The sequence below is a fragment of the Centropristis striata genome, chromosome 8 (assembly GCF_030273125.1).
Source record: "Centropristis striata isolate RG_2023a ecotype Rhode Island chromosome 8, C.striata_1.0, whole genome shotgun sequence".
Lineage (NCBI taxonomy): Eukaryota > Metazoa > Chordata > Actinopteri > Perciformes > Serranidae > Centropristis > Centropristis striata.
This window is the reverse complement of record NC_081524.1, coordinates 10,419,080-10,445,871: the sequence shown is the minus strand read 5'-3', so window position 1 is coordinate 10,445,871 and position 26,792 is coordinate 10,419,080. Positions and strand designations below refer to the sequence as shown.

The window sequence follows — 26,792 nt, the reverse complement described above, 5'->3', positions numbered from 1 at the left end:
TTTCCAGATGAAAATGGGATTGGAATTCATCCTGGAACGACCGTTGCCAGGAGTGTGGAAACAACCAATCAGATTGGTCCCTTTCGGACCGGAAGCTGTGTTGTTTACATTTTCTAAGATGGCGGCGGGGATGTATTTGGAGCATTATTTGGACAGTAAGCTGTTTATTATGCCTTTAACATAATATGAAACATTTCAAAAAGCATAGCTCGTTTTATACTTTATATTTATTGTATAATGTAGCTCCTGGACAACCGGCGTACAGAACAGGATGATATAACCGTTCCGCAACGGTCAGCGGGTTTAGGCTCGGTCTATTTGCTGGAGTAACGCTTCGCAACATAGAGAAGAAAGGATGCTGCTTTAGGTTACACGGCGCACATACTACACTAGCCGCCTGGAAGTAGTTTACATGTATTTTACAAGCACATTCATTTGTCTTTGTGTCTTTTTAGCTGCGTGCTGCAGTACATGTGATTGCTAGCTAGTTGAAACGCTAACGATAATGGCAGTCAGAGCATCTTCCAGCGCACATGATGGAGCTAGCTTTCTCTCTGCATTACAGCTACTGTTTCATGCTGAACTCACTGAAAGCGATTCAATGAGAGGTTAAACTGTTTGTTGTTTCCCCCTCCACTTCACCAGGCATAGAAAACTTGCCCTTCGAGTTGCAGAGAAACTTCAATTTGATGAGGGATCTAGATCAACGCACAGAGGGTGAGAAAAATGAACAATAACTGTGTAATTGCAATTACAACTTTATTTATATATTGCACTTTTCATACATATAAATGCAACACAAAGTGCTTTACAAAAAATAAGAATAAAAACAGACAGTAAAAAATGACAAAATTCACCCCTCCCATCCCCACATACACATGTACACACACACGCACATAGACACGCATGCACACAAAAACACACTCAGACTCACACACAGCACATGGCAATGCACCGAGGATCCAGATGAGGAAAAAGCAGCCTGTGGGAGCATCCACACTGAGAGGTGGCAGAGCCCACAGCCATAGAGGACGCCGTCACAGATACCACCAGGACCCGGGTAGACCGGGGCGGACTCCATACATGGTGCAGAGCCACTCAGTCCCCCGGGCCCAGGGAATCTCCAAGACCACATCCCCACGGGCAGACCGAACACACACCCCCAGTGCAGAGGCCCCCCATGAGGGAACACTGTAGTTAAAGACTAAAAGAAAACAGGACAGGATAAAGACTAAAATACATTCTAATTGTATTTAATCTGTACATTTTAGAGGAATTAATTGTGCATAATGATTTATCACATTACTAATTGTCTTAACAATAACAATGTTTTAAGAAGTTTAACACCATGTCTGTGTTTCAGATCTAAAGGGACAGATAGACTCTCTGGCTAAAGAGTACACAGGCAACGCCCGGACTCTGTCCTCTGAGCAAAAGCTGTCCATACTGAGGCAGATTCAGCAGTCTTACAGTAAATGCAAAGAGTTTGGAGATGATAAGGTGCAACTGGCTATGCAGACCTATGAGATGGTTAGTATCTTAGAAGTAAACAATGTTTTAAATAATGTGTTGGTAAAATGAGTGGAAAAAAACACAACGTGCCACAATCAGTCTGCTGAAGTTGCATTTTCTGCAGGTCGACAAACACATCAGACGCCTCGACACAGACCTGGCTCGGTTTGAGGCTGACCTGAAGGAAAAGCAGATCGAGAGCACGGACTATGATTCCACCTCAAGTAAGGGGAAGAAAGGTGGGTGTCCATTTTATCTTAATATATTTTCATGCTTTCACCGACTGCTGTTAGAGCCACCGAAAGCAAACCAGGTGGAATAATAGAGTGATTGTATAATTCCAGCTGAAACCAGACAGAAGGAAAAGAAGACAGCTAAAACGAGGTCTAAAGTGAAGAGTTCGGACGAAGACGGCAGTCCCAAAAGTGCACAGAAGAAAGTCAAACTCCTTCAGCCGTATGTATCTACTTTCCAGCTTGTGATGGCCATACGTTTACTTTCATGTTTGAAGTTAATAATTGTTTGTTTTCTCACTTTCAATACTTTTTCTCACATCCACAGAGGAGAATTCAACAGCCCTGCCACCAACTTTGGGAATGTGCACCCATCTGATGTGCTGGACATGCCAGTGGACCCCAACGAACCCACCTACTGTCTGTGTCATCAGGTCTCGTACGGCGAGATGATCGGCTGCGACAACACTGATGTGAGTTTAGTTTTTCAGTCTCAGTCAGGGTCACACGAAATGCCTTTGGGATTGTTATTTTCTGAATTTTATTATTATTATAATAATTCATTTTATTTCTGCTTCAAACAAATGTTTGAGTGGGACTCTATCGTGAAGAATTTTGTTTGTGAATTTAAAAGAACGTGGGATAAATGCTACAGAAAGGGCACTGATGTTGCTCTTTATTTGTGTGAATAGATAATGCTTCATCAGAAGAGGTGGAGGAGGATTAAATGGAAAATGTTTTATCCGTGTGTATATGAGCCTCTGGTGGAGGAGTGAGCCGTTGGTGATGTTATGAACTGAAACTGTAGAAATAAGGAAACAGAACAGGGATTAACAGAATAAAAGCGTACTGAAAATATGAAAAATTGATCAGAGCTCACACGATGCTAATACAAGTACAGAAGGCGCAACAAGTCAGAATGTCACATTACCAAAAAAATCTAACTGAAACATTAAGGTTTTTTTTTGTACTGTTAACTTAGTTGAGAATTAAAAATTATGAGGGATGAACTTGGACTGTTTCATTTTAATGCAATTGAAGTGAAGAAGAAGTGAGCTTGCTTTTGTGAAGTGTGAGCCCGCATAACTCTGTTTGTATTTTCTGTTTTGTGCCTTTTGGCATCTACATCTGAAATTTGTAAACATTTCCAAAAGCAACATCCACAAGCAAAATAATACCGTGTTAAAGGAAGAGGGAAAGTTTGTGGATACCTGTGTGTTAAAATATGTGTTGGTGACATTTCGCATAGAAAAAAAAAATCAAAAACAATAAATCCAACAACACAAAAAGCACAGAAATTGATTTATTACATTCATGAGATCTTTATTGTGAATAGCCTTTCTGAACAACATGAATTAGTGTTTGTATTTATTTAAATAACATTCAGGTATTACAAAGGTCAACAACAGTGTAGTTTTATGTTACAGGCCAGAAATTGAGAAGATTCAATAAGAATTATGATAAAAAATAATACTTTTAATAATGCTTTACATGTTATTTTATATAGAGTACATGTACTCCCTCTCCCTTGCATATATTTCTGAAATGCTAACCACAAATCAAGGAGACTGTGGATAAGGTCACAGATGGCAGAAAGATTGATTTTGTTTGTAACCATGTGTTTTAAATCATTTTGTCTTGACTAAGTGCTCCATTTGCAGGAATACTTAACAGTACATCATGGTTTTTTGTCTTTGCACCAGTGCTCCATCGAGTGGTTCCATTTTGCATGCGTGGGCCTGACAACCAAACCAAGAGGCAAATGGTAAGAAACTCTGTCGAGCACTATCCTATTTTCAGTGTGCGTAATAAAAGTGTGAATTATTCCTCATTCATGTCAGCTAAATGTTTTCGCTTTTCTATGCAGGTATTGTCCACGATGCTCTCAAGACAGGAAGAGAAAATAAACACACCTGGAACAAAACGTGGACGCCGATCAGACGGGAAATGAGAAGAATATTTCTTCATTAGTTATTAGACTTTTTGTTTCTCATCTTCCTTAACATTTGGTGCTTTTTTTTGGTTTACGTAATTTGCCTTGCTCTGATGCAGTGTGTGTGTGAAGGAGCCAAGTGGTTACAAATGTATTTAAATATGGATTTTGTTTTTTTTTAAAACGGTTAACAATGTTACTTTTGGTGCTCTTATTGTGATTTCTTTTTTTTACATTTTGTTTTTTCTCTCCGAGTGAATTATAGACACTACAACTGCCCCTAATGGTTTAACAGTTCCAAGCTGTCATGATACTTTATACTATATAATATTCACATGTATAACTACAAAATTCAAGTACTTTCTCTGGAAATAATTAGGCCATTTTTGCTTTGTTGTATAGTTAGTTTCATGTGCTTAGCCTTGGAACACTAGTTTTATTTTTTAAATATAACAAGAGGGCAAAAGAAGATGAAGTGAAATGCTGCATCTTGACAGTATTAATCATCTGTGGGTAGTGAGTTAAAAACCATTTCATTTTAACATTTGATTGAGTGCTGTATAGAAAGTAAGACACTTTGTGAGAAGTATCGTCATTTCTGTAGCTGAAACATTGGTACAGTGGAGAGGGGGTGATTGTGTTGTCAATCATTTGAATACAGCTACTACCTCAAAAAAACACCTCCCCTGTGTGGTCCTTTTCTGTGCGTGGTTTTCTGTGGTGGAATCTAACCAAGTACGGTACAATTTTGAGTTACGTGTACTTGAGTATTTCCATTTTATGTAACTTTATACTTTTACTCCACTACATTTTAAGGCAAATATTGGACTTTTTACTCCACTACTTTTAGCTTCCAGCTTTAATTAGTGTCCAGGTCAAGATTTAACATAAAACAACATGATCAATTTAAAGTGATGAGACTTTTTTCATTAATTTTTTTATTAAAACTCATTATAGTATATGAAGTAAATCAAATTTACAAAATGTAAACACTGCTTACATAAATGCATTAATCCAAATATCTAATATATTTAGTATATAATGTACAATAATACCTGGTCCATTCTGCACTATAAGCACTTCTACTTTTGATACTTTTACATTTTGATGCTGATACTTTTGTATTTTTACTTAAGTGAGTTTTGATTGCAGGACTTTCACTTGTAGTGTAGTAAGGAGTAATTTCACAGAGTTGTATTATTACTTTTATTTAAGTAAGAGATCTGAATAGTTTTTTTCCCACCACTGGTTGTTTTTCTCTGTGTTTTACCAGATAGCCGTGGCAGCTCTAACTGTAGTGCTCACACTTGTCCGGTAGGTGGCGGTGGTGCTAGGCAACGACGGCTCATGTGACGTCAGAGTTTCGTTTCTTTGGCGCGAGGTCCAAACAAATTTGAAAAGCTGCAGCTTCAAACCGCGTCAGACGGTGGAAAAAGAGCAGGCTACACTTCTGTATTCAGAGGGTCGGGGAAGTGACCACAGCCGCTACAGGTGAGGATTATTATCACAACATAGTAAAGATTAAGCTTAAAGTTTACGGATAAGTAAGTTACGGCCAATTCAGTTAAATGGTACGATTAAAGCCAAAAAGTGATGCTACGCTAACCCAGCTAGCTGCCCTGCTAACTTTGCTAGCAGTAGTTGTTTATTATGAACTAACGTTAAGCTAGCCGGACAAAACGCACTGTTTGGGTAAGAGAAACACACGTTAAATTGATGTCGTTGGCAAACAATACATACTGTCTAATCAGTCTAAGGCTTTGTTAGCATTTGTCATATCGTTTTTATAGCGGTCGTTTCTGCGATAACTTGTATTTTTCGAGAATCACAAAATGAAACGGCATAACCAAAAGTCATATCCACTAGCATTAGTTGGCACTTAAGCGTCATAACTAACTTCTAGCCTACTAAAACGAACTTGTTTTAGTTTCCAACGAGCTAAAATATTTTGGCAACTAAATAGCTAAAATATTAGCCATGTTGTCGTTGTTGCGATGTTCAAATATCCTAACACAGACTTCAGAATAACTATATTGATCTATTTTTAATGCGAATCAAGTAGCATTTTTCGCTAAATTTGCAAAGTAAACTGATATGTGCCTTTGTTGTTTGTTCTTGTCGCAGGGATGTCGTGGGACTTTTTGGTGCCTGTGTGCGTGGGTGACCTGGTGAAGACCGGGGGGATTAACCAGTATGTCGTCCAGGATGTGGTGTCCCCAAAACAACTGCCACCCTGTATCAGTAGTAAGTAGTGAGCTTGTATACTCTCTGGCCCTGGGATGTTGTCTTTTTGTGACTTAACCTAATGTTATGTTGTCCCTTGTTCACACAGAGTTTAAGGCAGCATTAAGGAGCCAGGGCCCTTTGTGTATATTGGACCACTTCGACACAGGCTACAGTGTGCTACAGTAAGTATCATTCACATGTAGCTCGTTCTAGTTATTGCTATTAAGAGACAAATGAGAACAAAACTGTTTTTACTTTAAAGGCACTGCAACTCAGTGGAACTGGGTGTGAAAGAGGATACTCTGGATTTACTAGTTCAAGGTGAGACTTTAAAAGAAGTTATACATTTTAAATTTGCAAAATCTAACCTTAATATTCTTGGGTGATCACATGTTGTTTGGACTTTTTTCTCTTTCAGTGGTCAGTGGCCTCGCTGCTACGCTGCCGGCACTTCTTGTCTCCGTCTCTTTTCCCCCTGCAGAGCGCAAAGAGAAACTAAATGCTGTTAAAATGAGTGTCTACCTGCTCTGCAAACTCACAGAGACCTTTGAGAGTGCCTCCCATAGACAGTGTATTGTCACAGCACCTGGGAAGGTATGGTTATAAAAGACACAACTAAGAAATGCTTTGGTAATGGCTATGACAGTGACCTGTTCTGTGTTCAACCTTTTAAATGCCCGCATGATGATATCATGGCAAGTTTGATGATCTAGTCAGACCAAAAGATTGTACTCTCGAGCTGGTTGTTAGATGGGTAATCTTGGTAGTGTGGTGGAGTTTTACTACACTGCTGTAAGGGCCCACCAACAGTTAACTTGTCACCTTCTATAAACTCTGCCCCCCAAGAGCAATGGGATGGGACAGGTAGGAGATGGCAAACAATGTGTGGATGTTTGTTTTTGTTTGTGTGTGTTGTTGTATGAATGTATATGTATCAGCTGGCAAGAGGCTATAGTCTCAATAAAGTTGGTCTGGCAAGTATGAATTACAGTCTTTGGTAACCTGATGGGCGTGTATTGTATGGTATTTTTAATAATTAGTTGTGTTGGACTTTCTGAGGATCTCTCATTCTTAACAGATTGAATTTATTTGGGCTATGTCTGTCTTGCACAGGGTGGTAAAAAAGGAAAAGGTGGCGGAGAAGGGCTACTGCAGTGGGACTCTGAGAGAGAGCGTGTGCTACAAGCCCTTCACCAGCTCCTCCAGTTGGATATCCGTTCCCTCTGGAACCTCTCACTGGTGGAGGAGGAGTTTATCAGGTACTATGATGACAGTGGCAAGAGTACAGTATCAGACTCGGGCTCCATCCACACTTTCTGTCCTCAAAAGCATTTTATCACAGACCATTCATGTACACTGGGCTTAAATTGATGGTGTTAACAACAACTGGTGTTCCAAGTAGACTGAAAGCAACACTGGACATGGGAACATTGTGGCATATGTTAGCACTATAACATGTCAATGACCATTACACTGCCGTTCTGCAAGATTTTGTAATGAAACAGAACCTTGTCTGTAAACTGGTGAATTTGATCTGGGCTTCAACCTGATTTTTGTGCAGGTTTCATCTTAACACAATATGAACCAACTTTTAATGCTTTATTCTGTCCCTTTCTTTTCTTAGCTGTGTGACCTGCTGCTGCTACAAACTACTTGAGAACCCAACTATCAGTCATGTGAAGAGCAAACCCACCAGAGATTGTATAATCCACCTTCTGGGGGTGCTAATCAAGAAGTACAACCACCTCCTGGGTTAGTCTCGCAGTCACATGCTGAACCTGTGAATACGATTTGTTACCGAGGGAGCATATCAACCCTGTCAGTTTCAAGAACACTGTATAAAGACTAAACAGAACATTTCATGAAACCTCTTATTTAACATGCGTTTTGCATTTAATTATACTCTTAAATCTTACAGGTGCCAGTGTAAAGGTGATCCAGTTGCTGCAGCACTTTGAGCAGTTGTCATCTGTGTTCGCCCAGGCCGTGTCTGTGTGGAGTACAGAATATGGAGTCAGAGCGATCATAGGAGAAGTGATAAGGTCCATATGCATATAAAGTTTCCGACATGCAGTCCTTTGAAAACTGTTGATGGAAATCTTGAGTGTTTGGTTGCAAATGATCATGTTTGGATGGAAGTTCATACCTAATGCGTTTCCATTCCTTCAGGGAGATTGGTCAGAGGTCAAGTGAGGAGCTTGCCAGAGAGGCCTCAGGGGTCAAAGCTTTTTCTTCATTCATTGCGGAACTTGGAGCCTTGGTGCCTGAATCAATGATCCCCAACATCAGTGTGCTCATCACACACCTGGAAGGAGAGGTACTGCATACTTGAACATGTTCATCCTGCTAACATTGAATTATTAATTTACAGCTCCTGAATGGGGAGAACTAGTGTCTTTTATATCAGCAGCTCGCAGCAACATTTAATTGGCATGAAGATTTATGTGAAGGAGTGACCCTTAATATTATTAGATGCTTCTTTGATTAATCGCTGTGCTCAGGTTTTGTTTCTGATTGCCTGAAAAGGAGTGACAGAGATAACAACAGCTCATTTCCGAAAAGTGCTCAGAACGGGCACATAAAAAATTCAGAGCTCTCTAAAAAAGATATTAGGTGCATCACTTTTTCTCTAGACAGCTGCATATGCACTGTCTCAGTGGGAACAATTAAAAACACTATGCTGGCACGCGGAATAAAACTCTGTGTGGACATTCAGGCCCGAGAGTGCACACACCGCTTAATTGAGTTGGGAGATCCAATCACTGTTCTTCGTGCCCTTTAAGACTTTCTGTGCAGAGGTTAATGTGGTTTTGCCAGTGTGGTGGAGGACTGAGCTGTTTGGTACATACATTTAATTTACTGTCACTATGGCAAGTCAGTTTAGTGTGCATGTTTTCTGTGAGGGAGCGCTGCAATGTCTTCTGCTTCACAGGATATACAATCACTTTGTCAGACCTGCTACACATGATGGGTGCTTCACAGCATCCAATAAAATTTTAGATGGTCTCTAAGTCTGAGTCTGCATTTACTATGAAATAACTATCAAATCGAGTAAAATCTAATGTCCTTATGGATTTACGCAATTTCATTTAGCCAAGTTCTCATGCTCAGGTACAAGTTTTGCCTATTATAATGGCACAGTGTTGCATCATCTCATTAAGGGCTTAACGAATGCGGTAACTTATTCATGCAAAAAATCTAAGGAAAAGCACAAAGGATCCTCAGGAAAATGTCCCTCACACACACAGCTTGAGTTAATTTCCTTTCATGCTGAGTGACATTCTGCCCAATGATGAGACCAAGGCGAATACGAGCCGACTGAATGAGAGTTGGGTTGCTCTTTGCCTTGACTGGCAGGTAATCTTGGCAGTGCAGAGGAGCGTTCCTGCTCTGCTGTAAGGGCCTGCCTACAGTGACTTGGCTCACCCAAATTATTCCTCTACAGTCACAGCGGAGTAATTACTCGGATGAAGCTGACAGTGTGTTTTGTGTGTGTGTGAGAGTGAGAGAGTGTGTGTCTGTGTGTGTAAAAGACAAGGAGTTTACCCATCTCTCTTTGCTGTTCAGTTAGCAATGAGTTGCTTCTTTGGTAATCTGAGGGCAGCATTCAGAAACTCATCATGACACAAAGTAATGTTTTTATACTCAAATGTTGTTTTTTTATTTGCTCAATGAGTTCTTGTTCCCATTATTATTCTTGCAGCATTTGCCAATAAATGTCAAAATACATACATCCTCATTGAAGAGTTAATGGTTGTTGTAGGAACTGGAATATTCTTATTTTACAGACACAAGAAGTGCATTATATGAAGACTTATTTCCTGATGTTTTCCAGAGCCACACAATGCGTGTCGCTGTGTGTGAGGTGCTGGGAGAGATCCTCATCCGTGTCCTGTGTGGTGACGGGCTCGACGAGTCCGGTAAAGCCGACCGCGACCGCTTCTTTGATACTCTGCAGGAACATCTGCATGACACACATTCCCACGTCAGGGCACGTGTGCTGCAGGTCTACACGCGCATCGTCAACAGCAAAGTATGTTTTCATGCATTTAAAATGTGTCATTTAATGCATGTCATTAAAATCTCACTTGGTAATAATTACTGTGTTTGTGTTTAGGCTCTGCCCCTGTGCAAGTACAGCGAGGTGATGGAGCTTGCTGTGGGTCGACTGATGGACAAATCAATAAATGTGGTGAAGAGCGCCATCCAGCTGTTGGCAGCCTTCATCGCCCACAACCCCTATAGCTGCAAGGTAATTGGAAGCATGATTTAGACTTAAGCAGCCTTTTTCTTCTTTAAAGTTCACAATCTCAAAGGATTGTTTTTCTTTCAGCTGAGCAGTTCAGACCTGAAGAAACCGCTGGAGAAAGAGGCCGCTAAACTCAGAGAGATGAAGGAGAAACTGGAGGGAAAAGCACCAGGTGAGAATTAACCTGGAGTTTTTTTCACTTAGTGCCCGGTGACATTCTGCCCAATGATGAGACCAAGGCGAATACGAGCTGACTGAATGAGAGTTGGGTTGCTCTTTGCCTTGACTGGCAGGTAATCTTGGCAGTGCAGAGGAGCGTTCCTGCTCTGCTGTAAGGGCCTGCCTACAGTGACTTGGCTCACCCAAATTATTCCTTTAAAGTTACATTGGAGTGATCACAGGGATGAAGCTGACAGTGTGTTGTGTGTCTGTGTGTGCGTCTGTGTATATGTGTAAGAGGTAAGGAGCTCACCCAGCTCTCTTCAATGTTCAGTCAGCTGTGAGTTGTTTCTTTGGTAATCTGAGGGCAGAATTCAAATACTTATTTGAACATTTCAGACCAGGTGTGTCCTCTAATTTAGTTGTCTAACTTTTTGTAATATCACACAACCTTTTTAATTAAAGGGACAGTTCTCCCCCAAATCAAAGATGCATATTCCCCCGCCTACCCGATAGATATTGTCTGTAGAGATGTCTGCCTTCTCTCAGATAGAATAGAACTATGTGGCACTAGGCTTTTGGTGCTCAAAGAATCGAAAAAATACATTGGAAGAACTCAACATGATGAATTAATTTATTAATATTTTCACTTCAAACCAACTAAAGTCCTGATCATCAGTACAATTTTCAGAATTTTAACACTTGCTGGTTTCTAGTGTGCTTACGAAATGCCATTCTGAATACTAAATGCTCGGGGGGCGATTTTTTTTTTTTTTAATAAAACATGTCAGTATTTGTAAATTTCCAACAGCACTTGAATGCTGCATTCGTCATGGCAGTTCAGCATACCAGCTGAATACTGTGGTACACAAAGAAAACACTGATTGTATGGTGGCACAACATTACAATCTATTTTTTTTAACACCAAGAATATTCGTCCTACTGTTCTGTCCTGCTGCTAATTGGTTTAATTTCTAATCTTTTCCTGTCAGTTGTTCCTCTTCATTCTTTGCAGCTTTAACCTGAATCATCCTCCATTGAATTTCATTTTTCTTTCCCCTCTCCCTCCCTGCAGTGGCAGTGATTAAAGCTTCTGAGCTGTGGGCCGCCATGGAGCCTGAGCTGCTTGTCACTGTCAGGACGGAGCTGGAGCCCACAAGTGAAACAGAGAAGGAGCAGGGGGAGGACGGGGATGTGGAGGAAGACAAGGAGGCAGAAGGCGACAGAGCAACTGCAGTGAAGGTTGCTCAGTACCTCCGAGTCAACAAATACAGGTGATGCTAATCACCGGTGGTGGCCTGGGTAAAAGTTGACACAAGTCTCACCACCTAAAGGAACTTTTTCTCACATACTGTCAATTAGCCAACAATCTGATATGTAATATTTTATCTCTCCATCTGCAGGAATGCCGTGCGCCTTTGTATAAGAGCCCACAGCTGCTTCCCTGAATCTGAGATTTTTGCATCTCTGTCTACTGTCACCACTGAGACTTTAATGCAAACACTGGCTCTGATATTCAAAGGTAAAGGCTGCACTCACTTCACCTGAGTGCAGACGCGCTTCTGTCCAGTGATACTCATCAGAAGTGCTCTCTGATGTGAATTTTAATAGAAACAAGTTTGAATTGGTTTAAGATTCACTTCTTTGCGTTGCCTCTTGATTAGAGAAAATTCATTTCGCATTTGCTTTCAGTGTCAATTCATTAAGATGCACTCTTATATGCATAATATATGCAGGTGTGAGGATTCATTACATGAAGGAAATGAGCAACTTGTTCCACATTTTATAAACATTTATCACAAATACTCAGTGTATTGATATTACAATGTATTGATTTAAATGTATTTTTAACTCTACATAGACTGACTCTGGTCTCTTTTTATGCCGTCTGTCAGTATTGGAGTGTGCCTAGGCAAATTGAATTTAATGGCATAATCCTTATTCCTGTGTTTCACATGTAAATGTAAACGATTTGACTTAATTACTGTACAGAAGCTGCAGGAAGTATTGAGTTACTTGAAAAATTGTTGGGTCTTTTTTTTTTTTTTTTTACATCATACTGTCCCTGATGTGTTCCTCAGGCTCTGACGAGGATGCCTCTGAGCTCAGCCAGAACTTACCACCAACCCCGCAGAAAGAGGGAGAGAAGGAGGGGGAGGATGGGGAGCTGAAGAAGCAGGAGATGTTGGTGCAGTACCTGAAAGACACAGAAACCTTCGCCTTACAAGTGGAGAGAGCAATCTCTGTCATTAACACCATGCTCTACTGGAAAACCACTTCAGGTAGAAAGCAATATTCACCAAAGTGCAAACCTGTTCAGACCTGTGCATTAAATGTAAAGAAGTATTCTCCCATTTGACAACTGAAGTGTTTGGTTTTAGTGGTCCAGGAGGCTGTGCAGTTTTGTGTGACAGTGTGCGAGTTCAGCGTTGCCAACTCTGTCAGCGGGGTGAGGAAGATGTTGCCTCTGGTTTGGTCAACTGACGCAGCCATTAAAGATGCTGTCGTTCAAGCCTACAGACGCCTCTACCTGAACCCTCAGGGAGACACCATCAGGTCCGTACAAACTGCCTTATATTTGTGTAACAATATGAAGGGCCCTCGCACCGACAATTCAATGTGATTTCAAATGATTATACATTTATTTTAATATACATGTGATTGTTGTTCTAATTGATTCAGTTGCTGAAGTCTTATGAGAATAACTGTAATGTTAGGTCGTCTGGCTTGCTGATTAAGCAAATATAACAGAACATGCCACGAAATGGTTATCTTGAAGTTACATTATTTTTATGCAGTCAACATTGTTGGTAGAAATATTGTGATGCGGGCGTCTCCGGTGGCACACCTGGTAGAGCGCTTACCATAGAGGCTCAGTCCGCGTGAGCGGGCGGCCCGGGTTCGAATCCGGCTCGGAGGCCTTTCCTGCATGTCTTCCCCTCTGTCTCCCCTTTTGCTCTGAATATCTCTCTATCAATAAAGCTATAAAAATGCCCAAAAAATATCGATAAAAAAGAGAGAAATACTGTGATGCTCGAAAACCAAGCCATTGTCTTCCTAAAACAGCACTCTTGTCTTTTATTAGGATGAAGGCTCACACTCTTGTTGACAGTCTCTCTGAGCTGATGGTGGATGCATCTCTGGGCACAATCCAGTGTCTTGAGGAAATAGTGAGTAACTCTGTTTTTGTTGTACCAGCCAGTGTATGATTGCTTTATTTGATGACTACTGTGTTTTGGATTTATGTACCATGTAATAAAAGATATGGTGCTTTCTTTAGGTGCAGGAGTTCTTCAGCAGTGGCAGCAATCTCCAGTCCACTGTAGTGCAGGTCTTGTGGGAGAGGTTTACTGGCAAACGAGAAACTTCTGGCCTACACAGGCGTGCTGCAGTGTTACTGCTGGGCATGGCTACACGGTAAGACACAGACTACATTCAGTATGCTGACAAATGCTGAAAACAACCTCTTATGCCACGAGGAAAAGTAGTCATAGAAGTTTACAAAATGAGAGGTTTTCACTCATTTTGCTTTAAAAAAAAAATGCCACTGGCACTGCTCTAAAGGAGCAGGCCAAAATGACTCAGCCCCACCTACTCTGTGTAGAGTGTCATGAGCAGTAGTTGGATTAAGTGGTCACAGTGCATACATGTATTTGTATTGTGTTTAAGCCAGGGGAATGTAAAACTCACCCAGGTGTAGTGTGCCCCTAAATCATTCAACATGGTATTCTGGTCAGTTTCTAGATAACTAATCAATCCTATTGCAGCAAGTAATAAGACAGTTTCTGTTGCTGTCATGCTTGTTTGTGCTGTGCATACTCATGCCCTGTTTGTTATGGGTGAGGGAGAGGTGTGAGAACAGATTTAACTGGAGCTCTGTTGAGGTGTGAAGCACATTTCAGCCTGAGTCGTGATGTTTCTGCAACACTGAGCAGTCCTTTCTCATGATGTGGTAAATTGCATTTACCTGTGGCTGGCTGTAAAATCTAATTATATTCCCATAATAATTTTTGCTCAATGCTACAGGTGTGAAAATACATTACTTCTTAAGGCGACAGTGTTACTCTATTGCACCTGTGTTAAAAAAAAAACACACAGCAGGATGGAGTAAACTCAGGTTTAGTTTACAGTTGTGCATATGTTTCATTTTGTCATTTTTGTTTATTTTTGTTGCAAATTAAAATGTGGAAAAAAGAGATTTTGATGATTTGCCACCCTACTTTGACTCTAAAAAGGGAATCCAGTATACATCTTTATTAACATTAGGGTTGCTTTGCTCACAACATTGCTTGACTTTTGAATTATAAATCACAATCTTCTTTTTGTTGTTTTTCCCATGTCCAGTCTGTTTAAACAAACTGCACAGTTGAACATATAAATGAGGCGACACTAACATTTATCGTTTTAGTGTAGTAGTGGCTGTTTTTTCCGAAAGACAAAATTTATCGAAAAAATATGTTTTCATCAGTCATGTCTTTATCTAAAGAAATTAGCTGCTTCGGTCTGTATTTGGTGGCATTTAGCCTTTCAAAAACATTTTCTCCGTGTTCAAAAAAGTGTTTGCTCTCCCCCTTAGTGCACAAAAGTAGAGGTATGCACCTCACTGTATTAATGGGTCAGTCTAGCAGAAATATGACAGCACAATAAATTTGATGCACAATAACAATCTATTTCAGCTCTAACACCATTTTATTGCCATATTCGTCATAGGATCATGTTGCTATAAGCCTAAGGGTGCGATTATTATTTCATCATTATTTTATGCCCTTATTGGATTAGCCTACAGCCGACATGTATTTTTGTTGACGGAAGTGACGAGTTTACATTGATTAAAGAAAGTTGGTTAAAAGAGAAGAATATTCCGATAAATCACTTTATTCAAATTAAGGATTTTGTTTTGGGATTTTTCTTTTAGGGTACTGACGTCATGAACTGTGACGACAAACATTCAAAGTTCTATTAAAAAACCTTAATAGGAGCTTCAAATGTATATAACAAACAAACAAAAAACATCAAATAAAACATGTGCTTTAGGTACAGCCCTAGATTTTGATTTACCTTTACTAATCTTCAGTGAAAGAAGTGACAGCTGACAGGATGAGATACTTTTATGGCAAAACCAAACATTTGCACCCCTTTTGTTCAAATAGAAAATCCAATTTACACCTGTACTGAAATGTAGTTTGTATCTGGAAAAAAAAAAAACACGGGGAAATTATTTGCACTCAGAACAAAACCTCATGTTGCATGTTAAATGGACAGAGGCAGAAAAAAATAATTTTGTTTATAGTTTAAAAAAAAAAAAAGAAGAAGCTGATATTCCTCACTGCATAGAAGCGCTTCCTTTTGCATTTCGGTCCTGCCACAGCTACTTGACATTCAGCAAATCCTCTCATTAGTCAGAATACAAGCTCAGCCTCGGCTCCTCTTCATTGTAATCGAAGTCACGACCATATAACTAGGCTCCTTGCCAGTGCATTTCACTGAATATAGATATATTTTTTTAGTGTTCCCCCTCAATCTACCTCAAAGACTGCCAGCTGTAGGGAAGAGTGAGCGAGTGAGTTGAGAGACTATCTGCAGTCCACCCACACTGCTGCCTCTCTTCATCCAGCCGGCAGCATTCATAACCTATTAAATCTTATGTGCTTCTCCTAACCCGTCCTCCTACACGCATTATCTGGGCTGCAGCCTAGCACTGGCAAGGCCAGCACACAGCGGTAAGGGTGATGTAGGTCAGAGATGTTATTACCTCACTTTGCATAATCACATGATCATTTAGGAATATGAAATATATCCTCCGCCTGTTTGTTTAAAAAAAAAAAAGAGTTGTATATAATTTTTTCCCCTTGTGTGTGTGATTCCAACAGGGCAGAGAGGGAGGTCGTCCTCAGTAATCTGGACACTCTTTGTTCCGTGGCGCTCGGAGAAAAGGTGACTGAAGACTTTCTTCTGGCCAGAGATGCAGTTATCACCATCTGCAGCATCACGGACCACTTCAGGGTAAGAAGACATGAACCATGATATGGTTCTATGTAGAAGCCACATTGACCTTTTAGCCTGTTGATTGAATCTCAATTTTTAATTTATCTACCGATTTAATATGACAATGTAATTTACCCAAAATACATTTTAAAAACTGAATTTTCATGTGAAAAATATATTAAGTCTTGGAATTCAGTTGATAGACTTTAAGAGGTCTAATAGGGAGTTAAATCTCTCTGGGGTCAAATTACAATCAACAAGTAATTGCATTTTTTTCTAAACTTTGCGCACAGGAAGAACTTTCTTCTCTTGTTGTAGATATTTTGCCTGTAAACATGTCATGGCCCTCAACACGATATATGACGTTATCATGTGTTGCATTATTTCCACCAGCAATCAAAAGGCGCTCCTTTCCGACTGCCACAGGAGCACCAGCTCTTCACCTGCCTCACACAGGCCATCGCTGAAGGTAAATGCAGACACACGTGCCCTTTGTTGAGGAATATGTTGGTTCGAGCCTTCACAGTTCTGTGTTTCTCCCTCCGACTGCTGCAGGTGTGGTGATGGAAGACCCTTACTGGCAGAGCTTCATGGAACAGGCTGTCCGTCTCCTCTACTTCTTGGCTGAATCCCCTGACCAGCTGTGCTCCCGGCTGCTCCAGAGATGCACTCGCCTCTTACTAGACCAGATAGCAGAAGGCGGCGAACTCAACAAGGACGGTGGCCAAATGCAAGACGGATCTCAAGAGTCCAGTGAGCAAGGTGAACAAGGTGAGTCCCGTTGTGTCCCTGTCTGCAATGACTCGGTGTAACCTGTCCAACATGCTTTTAATCACCTGTGTCCACGTGTGTTTCTCTCCTGCAGTGAACTGTGTGTGTCTGGCCCAGCTGTTGGCTCTGTGTGGCTGCGTGGCGTTCTGGCAGGTGTCTCACCTTGAGCGCAGCGTGAGTGCCGAGCTGCGGAGGAGGAGAAGGGAGACGGAGGAGAGGGAGGAGAAGGAAAAGGGCCCATCCAGCAAAGCTAAGGTGATGAGGCTTTATATAACACTTGTAAACAACAGTTTGTGCTGTACGGGTGTATAAAACAATCCAGTACAATGCCCTTTAATTAAAGCATAACATTAGCTAAAGCAGAAATAAAACCTTATATACTGTAGTTATTTTATATTCACCTTTGGCTCAGTAGAATTGATTCCCAATTTCACTATTTTATGGCATTTTATAGACAAATCAGTTAATCAGGACTGCAACTAATGACTCTCTTCCTATTTCCGTTCATACCAGAGTTACCAGAGTAGCCCAAACAGCCCCCTGTGTGTTGAAAATAATTTTGACAATCAAACAGAGTCTCAGCAGGAAGGCATATCAATTTCAGTGATGCAAATCAGTGATGGCTCATAATTGTTCAACCCATCAGGGAACAGGAAGATAAATGTCTCCTTAATGAGCATGAGAAGTTTTTCATTTTTTGTTATTTTTCCACATTTTTCTCTCGGAATAACCTGTGAGACAAAGAGGCATAGAGCCTCTGTCTCTGTTACATGACAAGCTGCAGCAGCGCTAAAGGTTTTAATGAATATCCATCCAGAATGTGGCATAAGTGATAAGGACATTTCCAATTTCCCCTGCTAAAATGCACAATATGGGTGTGAAATTTGGCTACAACAGATTCAAATAAAGTGTTTCATACCAAAACAATTATCATCTAAGTATTATTATATATCAGTTGAGGATTCTTTAAGCTGCAGGTGAAATTTACTTGTACGGTATATTGAAAAGCACATAGAAATTAATGGGTTAATTAAGGTTGAATGACTTCTCATGATGATATCTAAGAATATGTTAAGAGAGAGATGTGGCTGTTTTGTAAAACTCTTCTGTTTCTCCAACAGCAAGCGGCCAATGAGAGTGCTATGGAGGAGGAGCTGGGCTTGATGGGTGCCTCCGCTGAAGATACGGAGGCTGAGCTCATCAGAAAGATCTGCGAGACTGAATTACTGGCTGGTAATGAAAACCTTCACCATGCCTTATATTTGGTTCTGCACATAGATTTTTAATAATGCAGCATTATCATATATATCTTTAACATCTTCTCCTCACCCTCCTCTCTCCGTTTAGAGGAGAACCTGCTGTGTGCATTCCTTCCCCTGCTGGTGAAAGTCTGCAGCTCCCCAGGACGCTATTCCCACCCGCAGCTCACCACTGCTGCCTGTCTTGCACTCTCTCAGTACATGATGATAAGGTGAAAACATTGCCTAATAACATGTGCTTTATATAGTTATATTAATGAGGGTAGGCTTAATGATGGAAACATTTCGCAAAGCATTACAGTTCACTTTAACATTAATAAAAGATGCAAATGTCTATTTTTTACTCTTAATTATTAATGATTAACTTAATTAACAATGTGTTATGTAATTTTTGCAAATAAATTTCCTTCCCAGCTTTATCTTGAATGCATCAGTTTTAGACAAATTTGTGCAGAGGTGCTACTAACGTAGGTTAGTAACGTATAGTTGAATTTCTGAATATAACCAGTCTGGAATTCACAGCTGTTTCCTCTGCAGGAAAAGCCAACAACAATCCTTCTTCCTGCACTTGATCATGTTTTGATTGAGTATCAATACGCTGTCCACAGCCCTACTCACTGTAGTTGGAAAAACTTAATGTTTGGGAAACACAGACTTTTATTTAGAACATGAAACGCTTGTACAAAGTTTGGAAAATGCTCTTGTTTTCAAGGTTAAGAATATATTTGAATATACTCCTTGAAAAATGCTTTTTTTAACATAATCTGGTGTTTCATCTACACAATGACTCATGTAAACCAAAAATATTAATATTTGCTCGTAATATTCAATGTTGACTCACCATTCATAGTGAAATAAGTCCACTTTTTTTCTTACTCTGGAAATTAGCAAACATTAAATAATCTTAAAACATGCTGTCAAAGTTCATTTGAAATTCTGGTAAAATTAAGTAACAATATACATTGATTCCTATGGGTATAAGGGAATTCTGTAATGTTTCTTTCTGGCAATTGCATTTATAGTAAAATATGTACTGTATTCTGGCTGAATTGTAATCAGACTGACCTGAATTATTGGAATAACTTTTAATGCTTTGATTTCTTTATCTCCTGTCAGTCCATCGGTGTGTGAAGAAAACATCCGTCTCATGTTCACGGTGCTGGAGCGCTCCACTCTTCCTGTGGTCAGGGCAAACGCCATAATAGCCCTCGGGGACCTCACTGTCCGCTTTCCAAACATCTTGGAGCCCTGGACACAGAATCTCTATGCCAGGTAATGTGTTGATGAGCTCAATTTAGTCATAGAAAATTCATTTGTTGCAGCTCATGCTTACACACAAATTATATAAAAAAAAAAAATAATTTCAACCAAACATGACAAGGATGACCCTCTCCTGATGGGTCAGCTGAGTGGGTGTACTGTAAATGGGGTTTCATCTCCGCCAACATCCTCCCTCAGCTTGTACACTTGAGCCATCTTCATCCGGATCCCACCGCCGCCGCCACGTCTCGGTGTGTTGTTCCTCTCAGCCACTGAAGTGATGCTGCTGTCACATTGCTCCACTGAGCCACATGATGGGAAAAGTTTACCCTTTCCATCACGACTTTTTAACGTGTGGGGGGGGAAACAAACTTTGAGATGATCTATGTTTGCAGACTCTGATATCTTCTTTGAATCCTAACCCCGGCAGTTGCCATGGGAACTGGCTTGCGCTTTATGGCCAGTGGATGTACCCACCCCCACACGTGAACTGGGGTGGAGCCTTTGACCGCCTCAAACAAGGGTACTTTTAGACAACGAACGGCTTAATTACTAGTGTGTTACGGATTGTGACTAGAACCAATGACTAGTGTGTTGTAATTATATGGAGCGGTTCGTTGAGCAGGAGGGGACAATTTCGGGTGAAGTCAAAGGTTCTGCAAGGTTTTACACTTGTAGGTATGCTTTCATTTAAAAAACACTTAATGGTTTCTGTCTTGTTTTTTTTTTCTGCACAGAGTTCCTCTTTCTCTATAGCTAACTTAGAAGCTGAAGTTTCTCTGTTTGATGAAGTGTGGTTTTAATTATAATGGTTGATAATGCTCACATTGACTAGTTTCGGACGTGTAAAACATGCTGTTCTTTTATAATGCTTCATTGCCCTCCTTGTGTTTCCTACCTGATAAGCATTTCATAGCGTTGCCTAATTGTCTCCCACACACCAACACCTCCACTGTTCTCTAGGCTGCTGCCCTGGAGCCTCCTGATAAGCGCATTAAGAATTAATTACCCTGTTCAGTGCTGTTGCGAGCTCCTGCTTTGGCATTTGGAGGTGCCATGAACAAGTGTCTGATCCTTTGCCAGGAGTCCTGCTCTCTGGCACAAATGAGAAATGGTTAATGAGTTTTCTTTTGTTCTGTGGTTTTGGGTGACGGTAAATCTAAATTGGTCTCAGATTGCTCTGCCACAGTCTGTCCAATCCCATTGTGTTCACCCGGAGGGCTGTGACAGTTGTTTGGTTTCTGTAACATTCTGCCTAATAACCCGGTCTTTACAGAAAGCTTAATAGACTAGGAAATTACAAATGCACAAATGGCAAGGTTTTTTTCTTTTTCTTTTTCTTTTTTTTAAACCTCCACCCACATTTTAGTTATGCTATCGTTGTAGCGCTAGGACTGGCAACGTGGTCCACCACATTAGTCCAGACTGATATCTAAATGATTGAATGGATTGCCATTCGAGTTGGGTCGATCTCGTATTTGTCGGTCCAGGCAAGCGTACAAAACTGGTTTTGATTTTACACCAACTGGCTGAACCAACATAATTCTGGCAAATTAAAAAAAGTACCCTACATAAGCAGCCCATGGTAACGGTGTCACAGCAGTAAATTCAACTTGTATTAAAATTGTGATAAGCAATCTGACTAAATGGACTAACAGAGACACTAGTGTCTGACGGGCTGTGCGCATTTCACTGCAGAGATGAGGCGAGCGGTGGGAGGGAGGCGGAAGATGTTCATTTACTAGGAAGTTCGTTTTTAGAATTTGAAAGTTCACATATCGAATGAAGTTTCAAATTCTTTGGTATGGGATGGATTAACATTAAATTGGCCCTGATATCCAAGTTCCCATCTCAATGAAATGTAATAACTTTGGTGATCCCTTAAATCCCCTGACAGGCTGGTTTCAAATCTTTAGCATTTCTCTGCAACTTTAACTTAGATTTTTGCCAATGTAGTTGTGATCATTTAACCCCCTGTATCATTTGTTGGAGTTCGACCCCCCAAAAAAATGTAAATGTACGATGCTTTTTAGCAAGAAACCAATTAAGAACATAGGTTTTGGTTTTGTGCCATGATCATGTCAAACAAGTAGGTTATTGCCAAATAGGTTTTCACATACAAAGAATTTGCTGTGGTGTATTGGTGTGTAAGAACAATCAATTTCAATATTTAAGAACTTTGCCTAAGGAAAGTACTTCAGTAAAAAAAAAAGCAGCTTGAATAGAAAATATGAAGAATTAAAAAAGTCAACATACGAAAAATGTACCGCAGTAAATAAGTACAAGTATGCTGTTATTACTAAATTCCCACCAGCAATTCTTGGTTTCTACTGCTAATTAGCAAATGTTGGCATGCTAACTAGGTTAACTAGATCCTAAAATAAGAAGGTGAACTTTATACCTGCTTAGCATCTGCATTTATTATGTCATTGTGAGCCTGTTGGCATGCTGGCATTAGCATTTAGCTCAAACAAACTGTGGCACAGTGCAGCCTTACAGGGCTGTCTCGTTACTGAAGGTAGAAAATAATCCTCCAGTGATTTCACATCGTCTTCCCCTCCAGGCTCAGTGACGAGGTTCCTTCAGTGAGGCAGACAGCTGTGACAGTTCTTACTCAGTTGGTGCTTAAAGACGTGCTGAAGGTCAAAGGTCAAGTCAGCGAGGTGGCCGTGCTGCTAATTGACCCCGAGCCTCACATTACGAGCCTGGCTCTGAACTTCTTCAACGAGCTGGCCTCCAAGGTATCCACACACACACCTGCACATCTCCAGAACCCTTAATGGAGCCTGAATAATGGGGACGGTTTTTAACTCTTGGTGTTACCCTTCAGGACAATGCCATCTACAACCTGCTGCCAGATATCATCAGTCGCCTGTCAGACCCGGAGAGAGGCATGTCCTCCGAGGACTTCAACACCATCATGAAGTGAGTTCCGGGATTTCTCAGTATGTGTCGCGTCTCATTTGCTGCCTTCGTCCGCTGAGGATTTGTCCACACTGAGCAGGACTCAGCAGGCCCGGGAAAAAATCGTGACTTGTTTAAGAAGCTTTTCGGGCGAAGGGGAAGTTGACAGCTTTGCTATTTTAGAGCTTTGTTTTGATGCTGTATTGTTTGTTTGTTTGTTTGTTTGTTTTCAGACAGCTTTTCTCCTACATCACCAAGGAAAGGCAGACCGAGTCTCTTGTAGAGAAACTGTGTCAGCGCTTTAGGACTGCCAAGTGAGTAAATCTCCACCTCCTTCACACCGCTCACCTGCATCTTATGTTTTTGCAGTGTGCCCTACAGAATTTCATTTGTGCAAGATGCAGAGGTGGATGTGTGGGATATGAGTAGGGGTGTCACAATTTCAAATTAAAAAAATTAAAAAAAAAGATTGAAATGAGCTTTAAATTTTCACTGTTGACGTCCAAAGCTGGTTTGGTGATTCCCCCACTGTTATATCACACTTAATACCCTGTGGTCTATTTTTTTCTTAAGGAGAATTTGAAAAGAGAAAAAAAAAAAAAAAACATGACATTCGTCACAGAGATGCATGTTTTTTTCATGGAAACTGTCTTCCTGTATAGTGGAAGAATATAGACGGAACAATCGTCTCAGGCCTCGGGCTGCCTCTGACTCATGCTTCATCCATACTCTGAGCTCAAAGGAAGGACGTTTTATATTACACAATGGCAAAGTGAATTTAGATATAAGAGGTTCCTGGAAAATGAGATTTGGTCCAAATGCCAGGGCAAAGCCCATATTCATGAGTAATGAGTTTTTTTGTCGAGGATCTAGAATTTCTATGCATTTCACATAGTTTCTAATCAGGTTTGGTCTTTAATCCTGATGACTCTCATTCTTCTCTCAGGACGGAGCGTCAGTGGTGTGACTTGGCCATGTCTCTGTCTCTGCTGTCCATGTGCGAGCGTGGGTTTAAGAGGCTGCAGGAGTGCTGGGAGTGTTACAGTGACAAGTTAACTGAGCCCGGAGTCTACCAGCCTCTACTCTCAATCACCGCCAAGCTCCGCCGCGGGGCCAAAGTCCAGTTCAAGGTTCAACATGCACATCCATCTTCAAGTAGATGTTTTTATTTTGATGCACATTGTGTTTGTTAACTGATGGTAGCCTTGTTTCCCCAGGCACAAGTAGATGAGTTTGAGAAGCGGCTGACTGCAGTTCACACACGAGGGCTGGAGAACGTGGAAAGTCCCGAGATGGACGAGGAGAACCAAAAAGGAGGAGGATCCTCCGAGAAGACGGTCATGCGTACACCTCTGCCATCCAGAGGCCGTACGGGGTCGAGGAGAGGTCAGTGCTCCTGCTGTGTGCAGAAGATGTGCATGCAGAAAAGTTGATGATTTTAAGTTTGTAACTAAGTTATCTGTTTTATGTTGCAGGTCAAGCAAAGCCCTCAGTTTCCGGCCGCAACGATGACAGTTTTGTGACGCCTCAGAAATCTCGCAAGTCCAAGAAACAAGTGATCACCTTCAGCAGTGACGAAGAGGAAGATGAAGGTGAGTGCAGCCACTTTATTAAAGTGAAAATTGCTTTTAAGGAATTAAGCAGGATTTTCCTTTTTTTTTTAAATTAATCGTTTATAATTCATAAAAAAAAATGTGTTGCTTAAAAGACAAATTAGAGCTGCATCTACCTATTTATTAATGACAATACTTAAACTCTTCAAATTACTTGTAAAATGAAGCCATTTGGGTTTTGGACCATTGCTCAGACAAAACAATCACACAGGACAAAGAAAAGCAACATATATTCACATTTAAGAAGCTGAATGAGGGAAATCTAATAAAACAGGTTTTAATTGAGACTTCTCTCCACATCGTTTCAGCTGTTTTTAATATGAATAGAATTGACTTCAGTGTTTTGGCTCTCGTCAGTAATATACTTTAGATCAATACAACAAAGTTCAGAGTGTTTGGCTCACTGGGCTGAACCACACGAGGCGTCTATCTAAGAGGATTTAGAACTTTCGCTCTTAAAAGTGAGCTGTGCATCGCAGCAGCACTAATCCAAGATCTGGGGATATCTCTAATGGATTTGATAGAAAACAGCTTGAAAGGATTAAATCAATCTCCAAATTACAAATCAAGATAATGTCAACATAGAAATTAGATAAGGGGGTGAGTACACAGCTTTTTGAATAGTGTTTATACCCTGTCGATTTTTTTTCACTGAAATACTTTGGCTCAGGAAGAATGATGCCAATTTCCTTTTTAACATTTTTGTTTTCTGTGGACTTTTTGTTTGTTTGCTCATTTACACTGCATAGTATGGTATGATTGTACTCTATTGGAAGTATTGCTTTTTTGGTTTCATAGCAAAAGTTGTGGATGGTATCTGGCTCTTTTTTAGTACCACCTCAATCGAGATTCCAAGACGGTCAAGCAAGTTAAAACACAGCGGACCAATGATTGGTCACCGATAATTTGCTTCCATGACACAGGACATGCTGCATAACCATATTTCGGTGCAAATCAATATGTCCTTTAAATGTGTTGATAATAAGTTTGAGCATCTAGTAACTCTGGTGTTAACTAGTTAGGGTAACAAAATATTATACACTAACGGGATACTGTCCGCAGTGGAAAATGAAAAAATGTACCAACCAAAAAGAGGGCCATGCAGTGGAAATGCAGCATGAGAGTCCTTAACAGACCATTGCTCTTCTTACTTCTAACCTTTCTTATTTTTTCATCAGATGCTGTTATGGCGGAGAGCGAGACCCCTAAAGTGACGACGCCCATCGCCCGAAAATCCCGACGAACTCGCCTCAGAAACTAATCTGTTTGAATTATGTTTTGTCTATTTTTGTGTCTCTTCCTTTTTAATCTTTTTTCATTGCATTTTTCACGTTTTAACTTTTTAAAATTATTTTTTTTATATATATTGTTTTTAAAAACAAAACCAAAGTAGTCTGGCTACTTATCTAATGACATAGAATCAAGACGTCTTTTAATAAACCTGGTTTTGGTTATAACAAGAACTTTACGGCTGTCTGTCTCATTTTGAGCTGCGTCACTCACCGGCCTGAGCACGCTGAAGAAACCTCCAGAGGCTTGACAGTAAGAAAGCTGTGAAGGGTTGGCTGTCTGCTGGGTCACGTCAAGTAAATTTATACCATCATTACAAGCAGCTTTGAATGTCTGCTTGTATTATGTGTTTGGACAGCGGTGTTTAATGGGTTGTCACAGCTTGCCCAGACAGAATTACTGCCCAACATGCTTCTCCACTTCATTTTCCTCAATTTGTTTTTCTTGCAGCATCATATCAGATTTCAGTCTTTATCAGAAAAAACGTTCACTCTATTCTTCGTCGGAGAGCGTGGCTGCATGTTTATTTACAATCATATATTTTTTTCCCTCTTGTCTGACACATTTTGCTGTTGCCTCGTTGGCCGCCTCTGTTCTCCTGTAATCAATCTCTTTTGTAGGTCTCCCTCCGCGCTCTCCCTCCCATCCTCCTCCACCACCTCCTCCTACTCTGCGTTGCCTACTTTTCCTCTTACAAGCGCTCCTCTCCTCACTGACATCGCATGCATGCTAGTTTAACCCCCCTCCCTCCCCTCCCCTCATTGCTAATCTCTCTCCTTTTCGCCTACTCCCTCTCCCACACATTGTCCTCTCCGAAAAGATGAGAGGGGAGCATTTCTGTATGTGATTGATACGTTATGTAAAGACACTTGCCAACAACAGGCTAACTGTGTGATTGCAGCACCTCTTAGATTTTATCTGAGGACAAATTTGAGTTAAATGTATTCAGTGGGAGCGAAGTGCAAAAACATAAATTTCCCCTGTTTATAACTCCATTTAAGTGCTTTTTTAAAGCTGAATTCTGCTCATTCGTGCTTCACATTTTGCTCAGAAGCGGCTTTAATTGTTAGGAGAAAAATTTCCCTGATGCCTATTATCTGACATACGTGTGTAACTGCTGGGGGTTTATTTACTTGAAATAATCAGAGGCTGCTGAACTTTGAGGTCAGTGTGTTGGATGGTGCAGCCCATGCTAGTGTTGTAATTTGGCGGCAGGGGGTACAGGGAGCAGATGGCACTGACAGACTGTAATTTACCCAACAGAGAGGGAGGTCAGTGCATGCTGGGAAAGACCCCGGAAACAAAGGGGAGAGAGGGAGGTTGATATGAACACGGGAAATGTATAATTCAGATTAAGCTGTGACATAAAAGTTTATCTCTCCAGCTGGTTCATAACTC

At 40.7% G+C, this 26,792-nt stretch overlaps 2 protein-coding genes and 3 non-coding genes across 6 annotated transcripts; all 5 read left to right on the top strand.

Annotated features, from left to right (window-relative positions):
• Positions 1 to 76: 76 nt before the first annotated feature.
• Positions 77 to 4,358, top strand: ing4 (inhibitor of growth family, member 4). The gene is made up of 8 exons (XM_059339266.1): positions 77 to 155; positions 646 to 717; positions 1,364 to 1,530; positions 1,637 to 1,751; positions 1,857 to 1,968; positions 2,074 to 2,218; positions 3,449 to 3,510; positions 3,613 to 4,358. Exons 1-8 carry the CDS (start codon positions 119 to 121, stop codon positions 3,650 to 3,652), a joined length of 750 nt encoding a protein of 249 aa, XP_059195249.1. The 5' UTR covers positions 77 to 118; the 3' UTR covers positions 3,653 to 4,358.
• A 731-nt stretch (positions 4,359 to 5,089) lies between these two features.
• ncapd2 (non-SMC condensin I complex, subunit D2) lies at positions 5,090 to 25,567 on the top strand. Of its 2 annotated transcripts, XM_059340130.1 has the most exons (32): positions 5,090 to 5,169; positions 5,803 to 5,922; positions 6,011 to 6,086; positions 6,167 to 6,225; positions 6,323 to 6,498; positions 7,018 to 7,163; positions 7,529 to 7,656; positions 7,823 to 7,946; positions 8,074 to 8,221; positions 9,740 to 9,937; positions 10,022 to 10,156; positions 10,238 to 10,325; positions 11,388 to 11,586; positions 11,716 to 11,834; positions 12,394 to 12,594; positions 12,694 to 12,868; positions 13,398 to 13,482; positions 13,593 to 13,729; positions 16,183 to 16,315; positions 16,691 to 16,766; positions 16,853 to 17,068; positions 17,163 to 17,323; positions 18,190 to 18,301; positions 18,416 to 18,539; positions 19,444 to 19,599; positions 22,151 to 22,328; positions 22,418 to 22,512; positions 22,725 to 22,805; positions 23,438 to 23,621; positions 23,709 to 23,877; positions 23,967 to 24,083; positions 25,283 to 25,567. In XM_059340130.1, the coding sequence occupies exons 2-32, from the start codon at positions 5,805 to 5,807 to the stop codon at positions 25,363 to 25,365; spliced, it is 4,197 nt and encodes a 1,398-aa protein (XP_059196113.1). In that variant the 5' UTR covers positions 5,090 to 5,169; positions 5,803 to 5,804; the 3' UTR covers positions 25,366 to 25,567. The 2 variants fall into 2 exon arrangements, with proteins under 2 accessions (XP_059196113.1, XP_059196114.1); XM_059340131.1 differs by lacking the exons at positions 6,011 to 6,086; positions 6,167 to 6,225 and having other exon boundaries at positions 5,106 to 5,169; positions 5,803 to 5,890; positions 6,432 to 6,498.
• LOC131977060 (small nucleolar RNA U85) lies at positions 6,581 to 6,915 on the top strand. The gene has a single exon (XR_009394857.1). It is a non-coding gene; the product is annotated as a small nucleolar RNA U85 (small nucleolar RNA).
• On the top strand, positions 9,189 to 9,507 carry LOC131977063 (small nucleolar RNA U85). The gene has a single exon (XR_009394860.1). It is a non-coding gene; the product is annotated as a small nucleolar RNA U85 (small nucleolar RNA).
• On the top strand, positions 10,374 to 10,682 carry LOC131977061 (small nucleolar RNA U85). Its single transcript, XR_009394858.1, has one exon. It is a non-coding gene; the product is annotated as a small nucleolar RNA U85 (small nucleolar RNA).
• Positions 25,568 to 26,792: the final 1,225 nt, after the last annotated feature.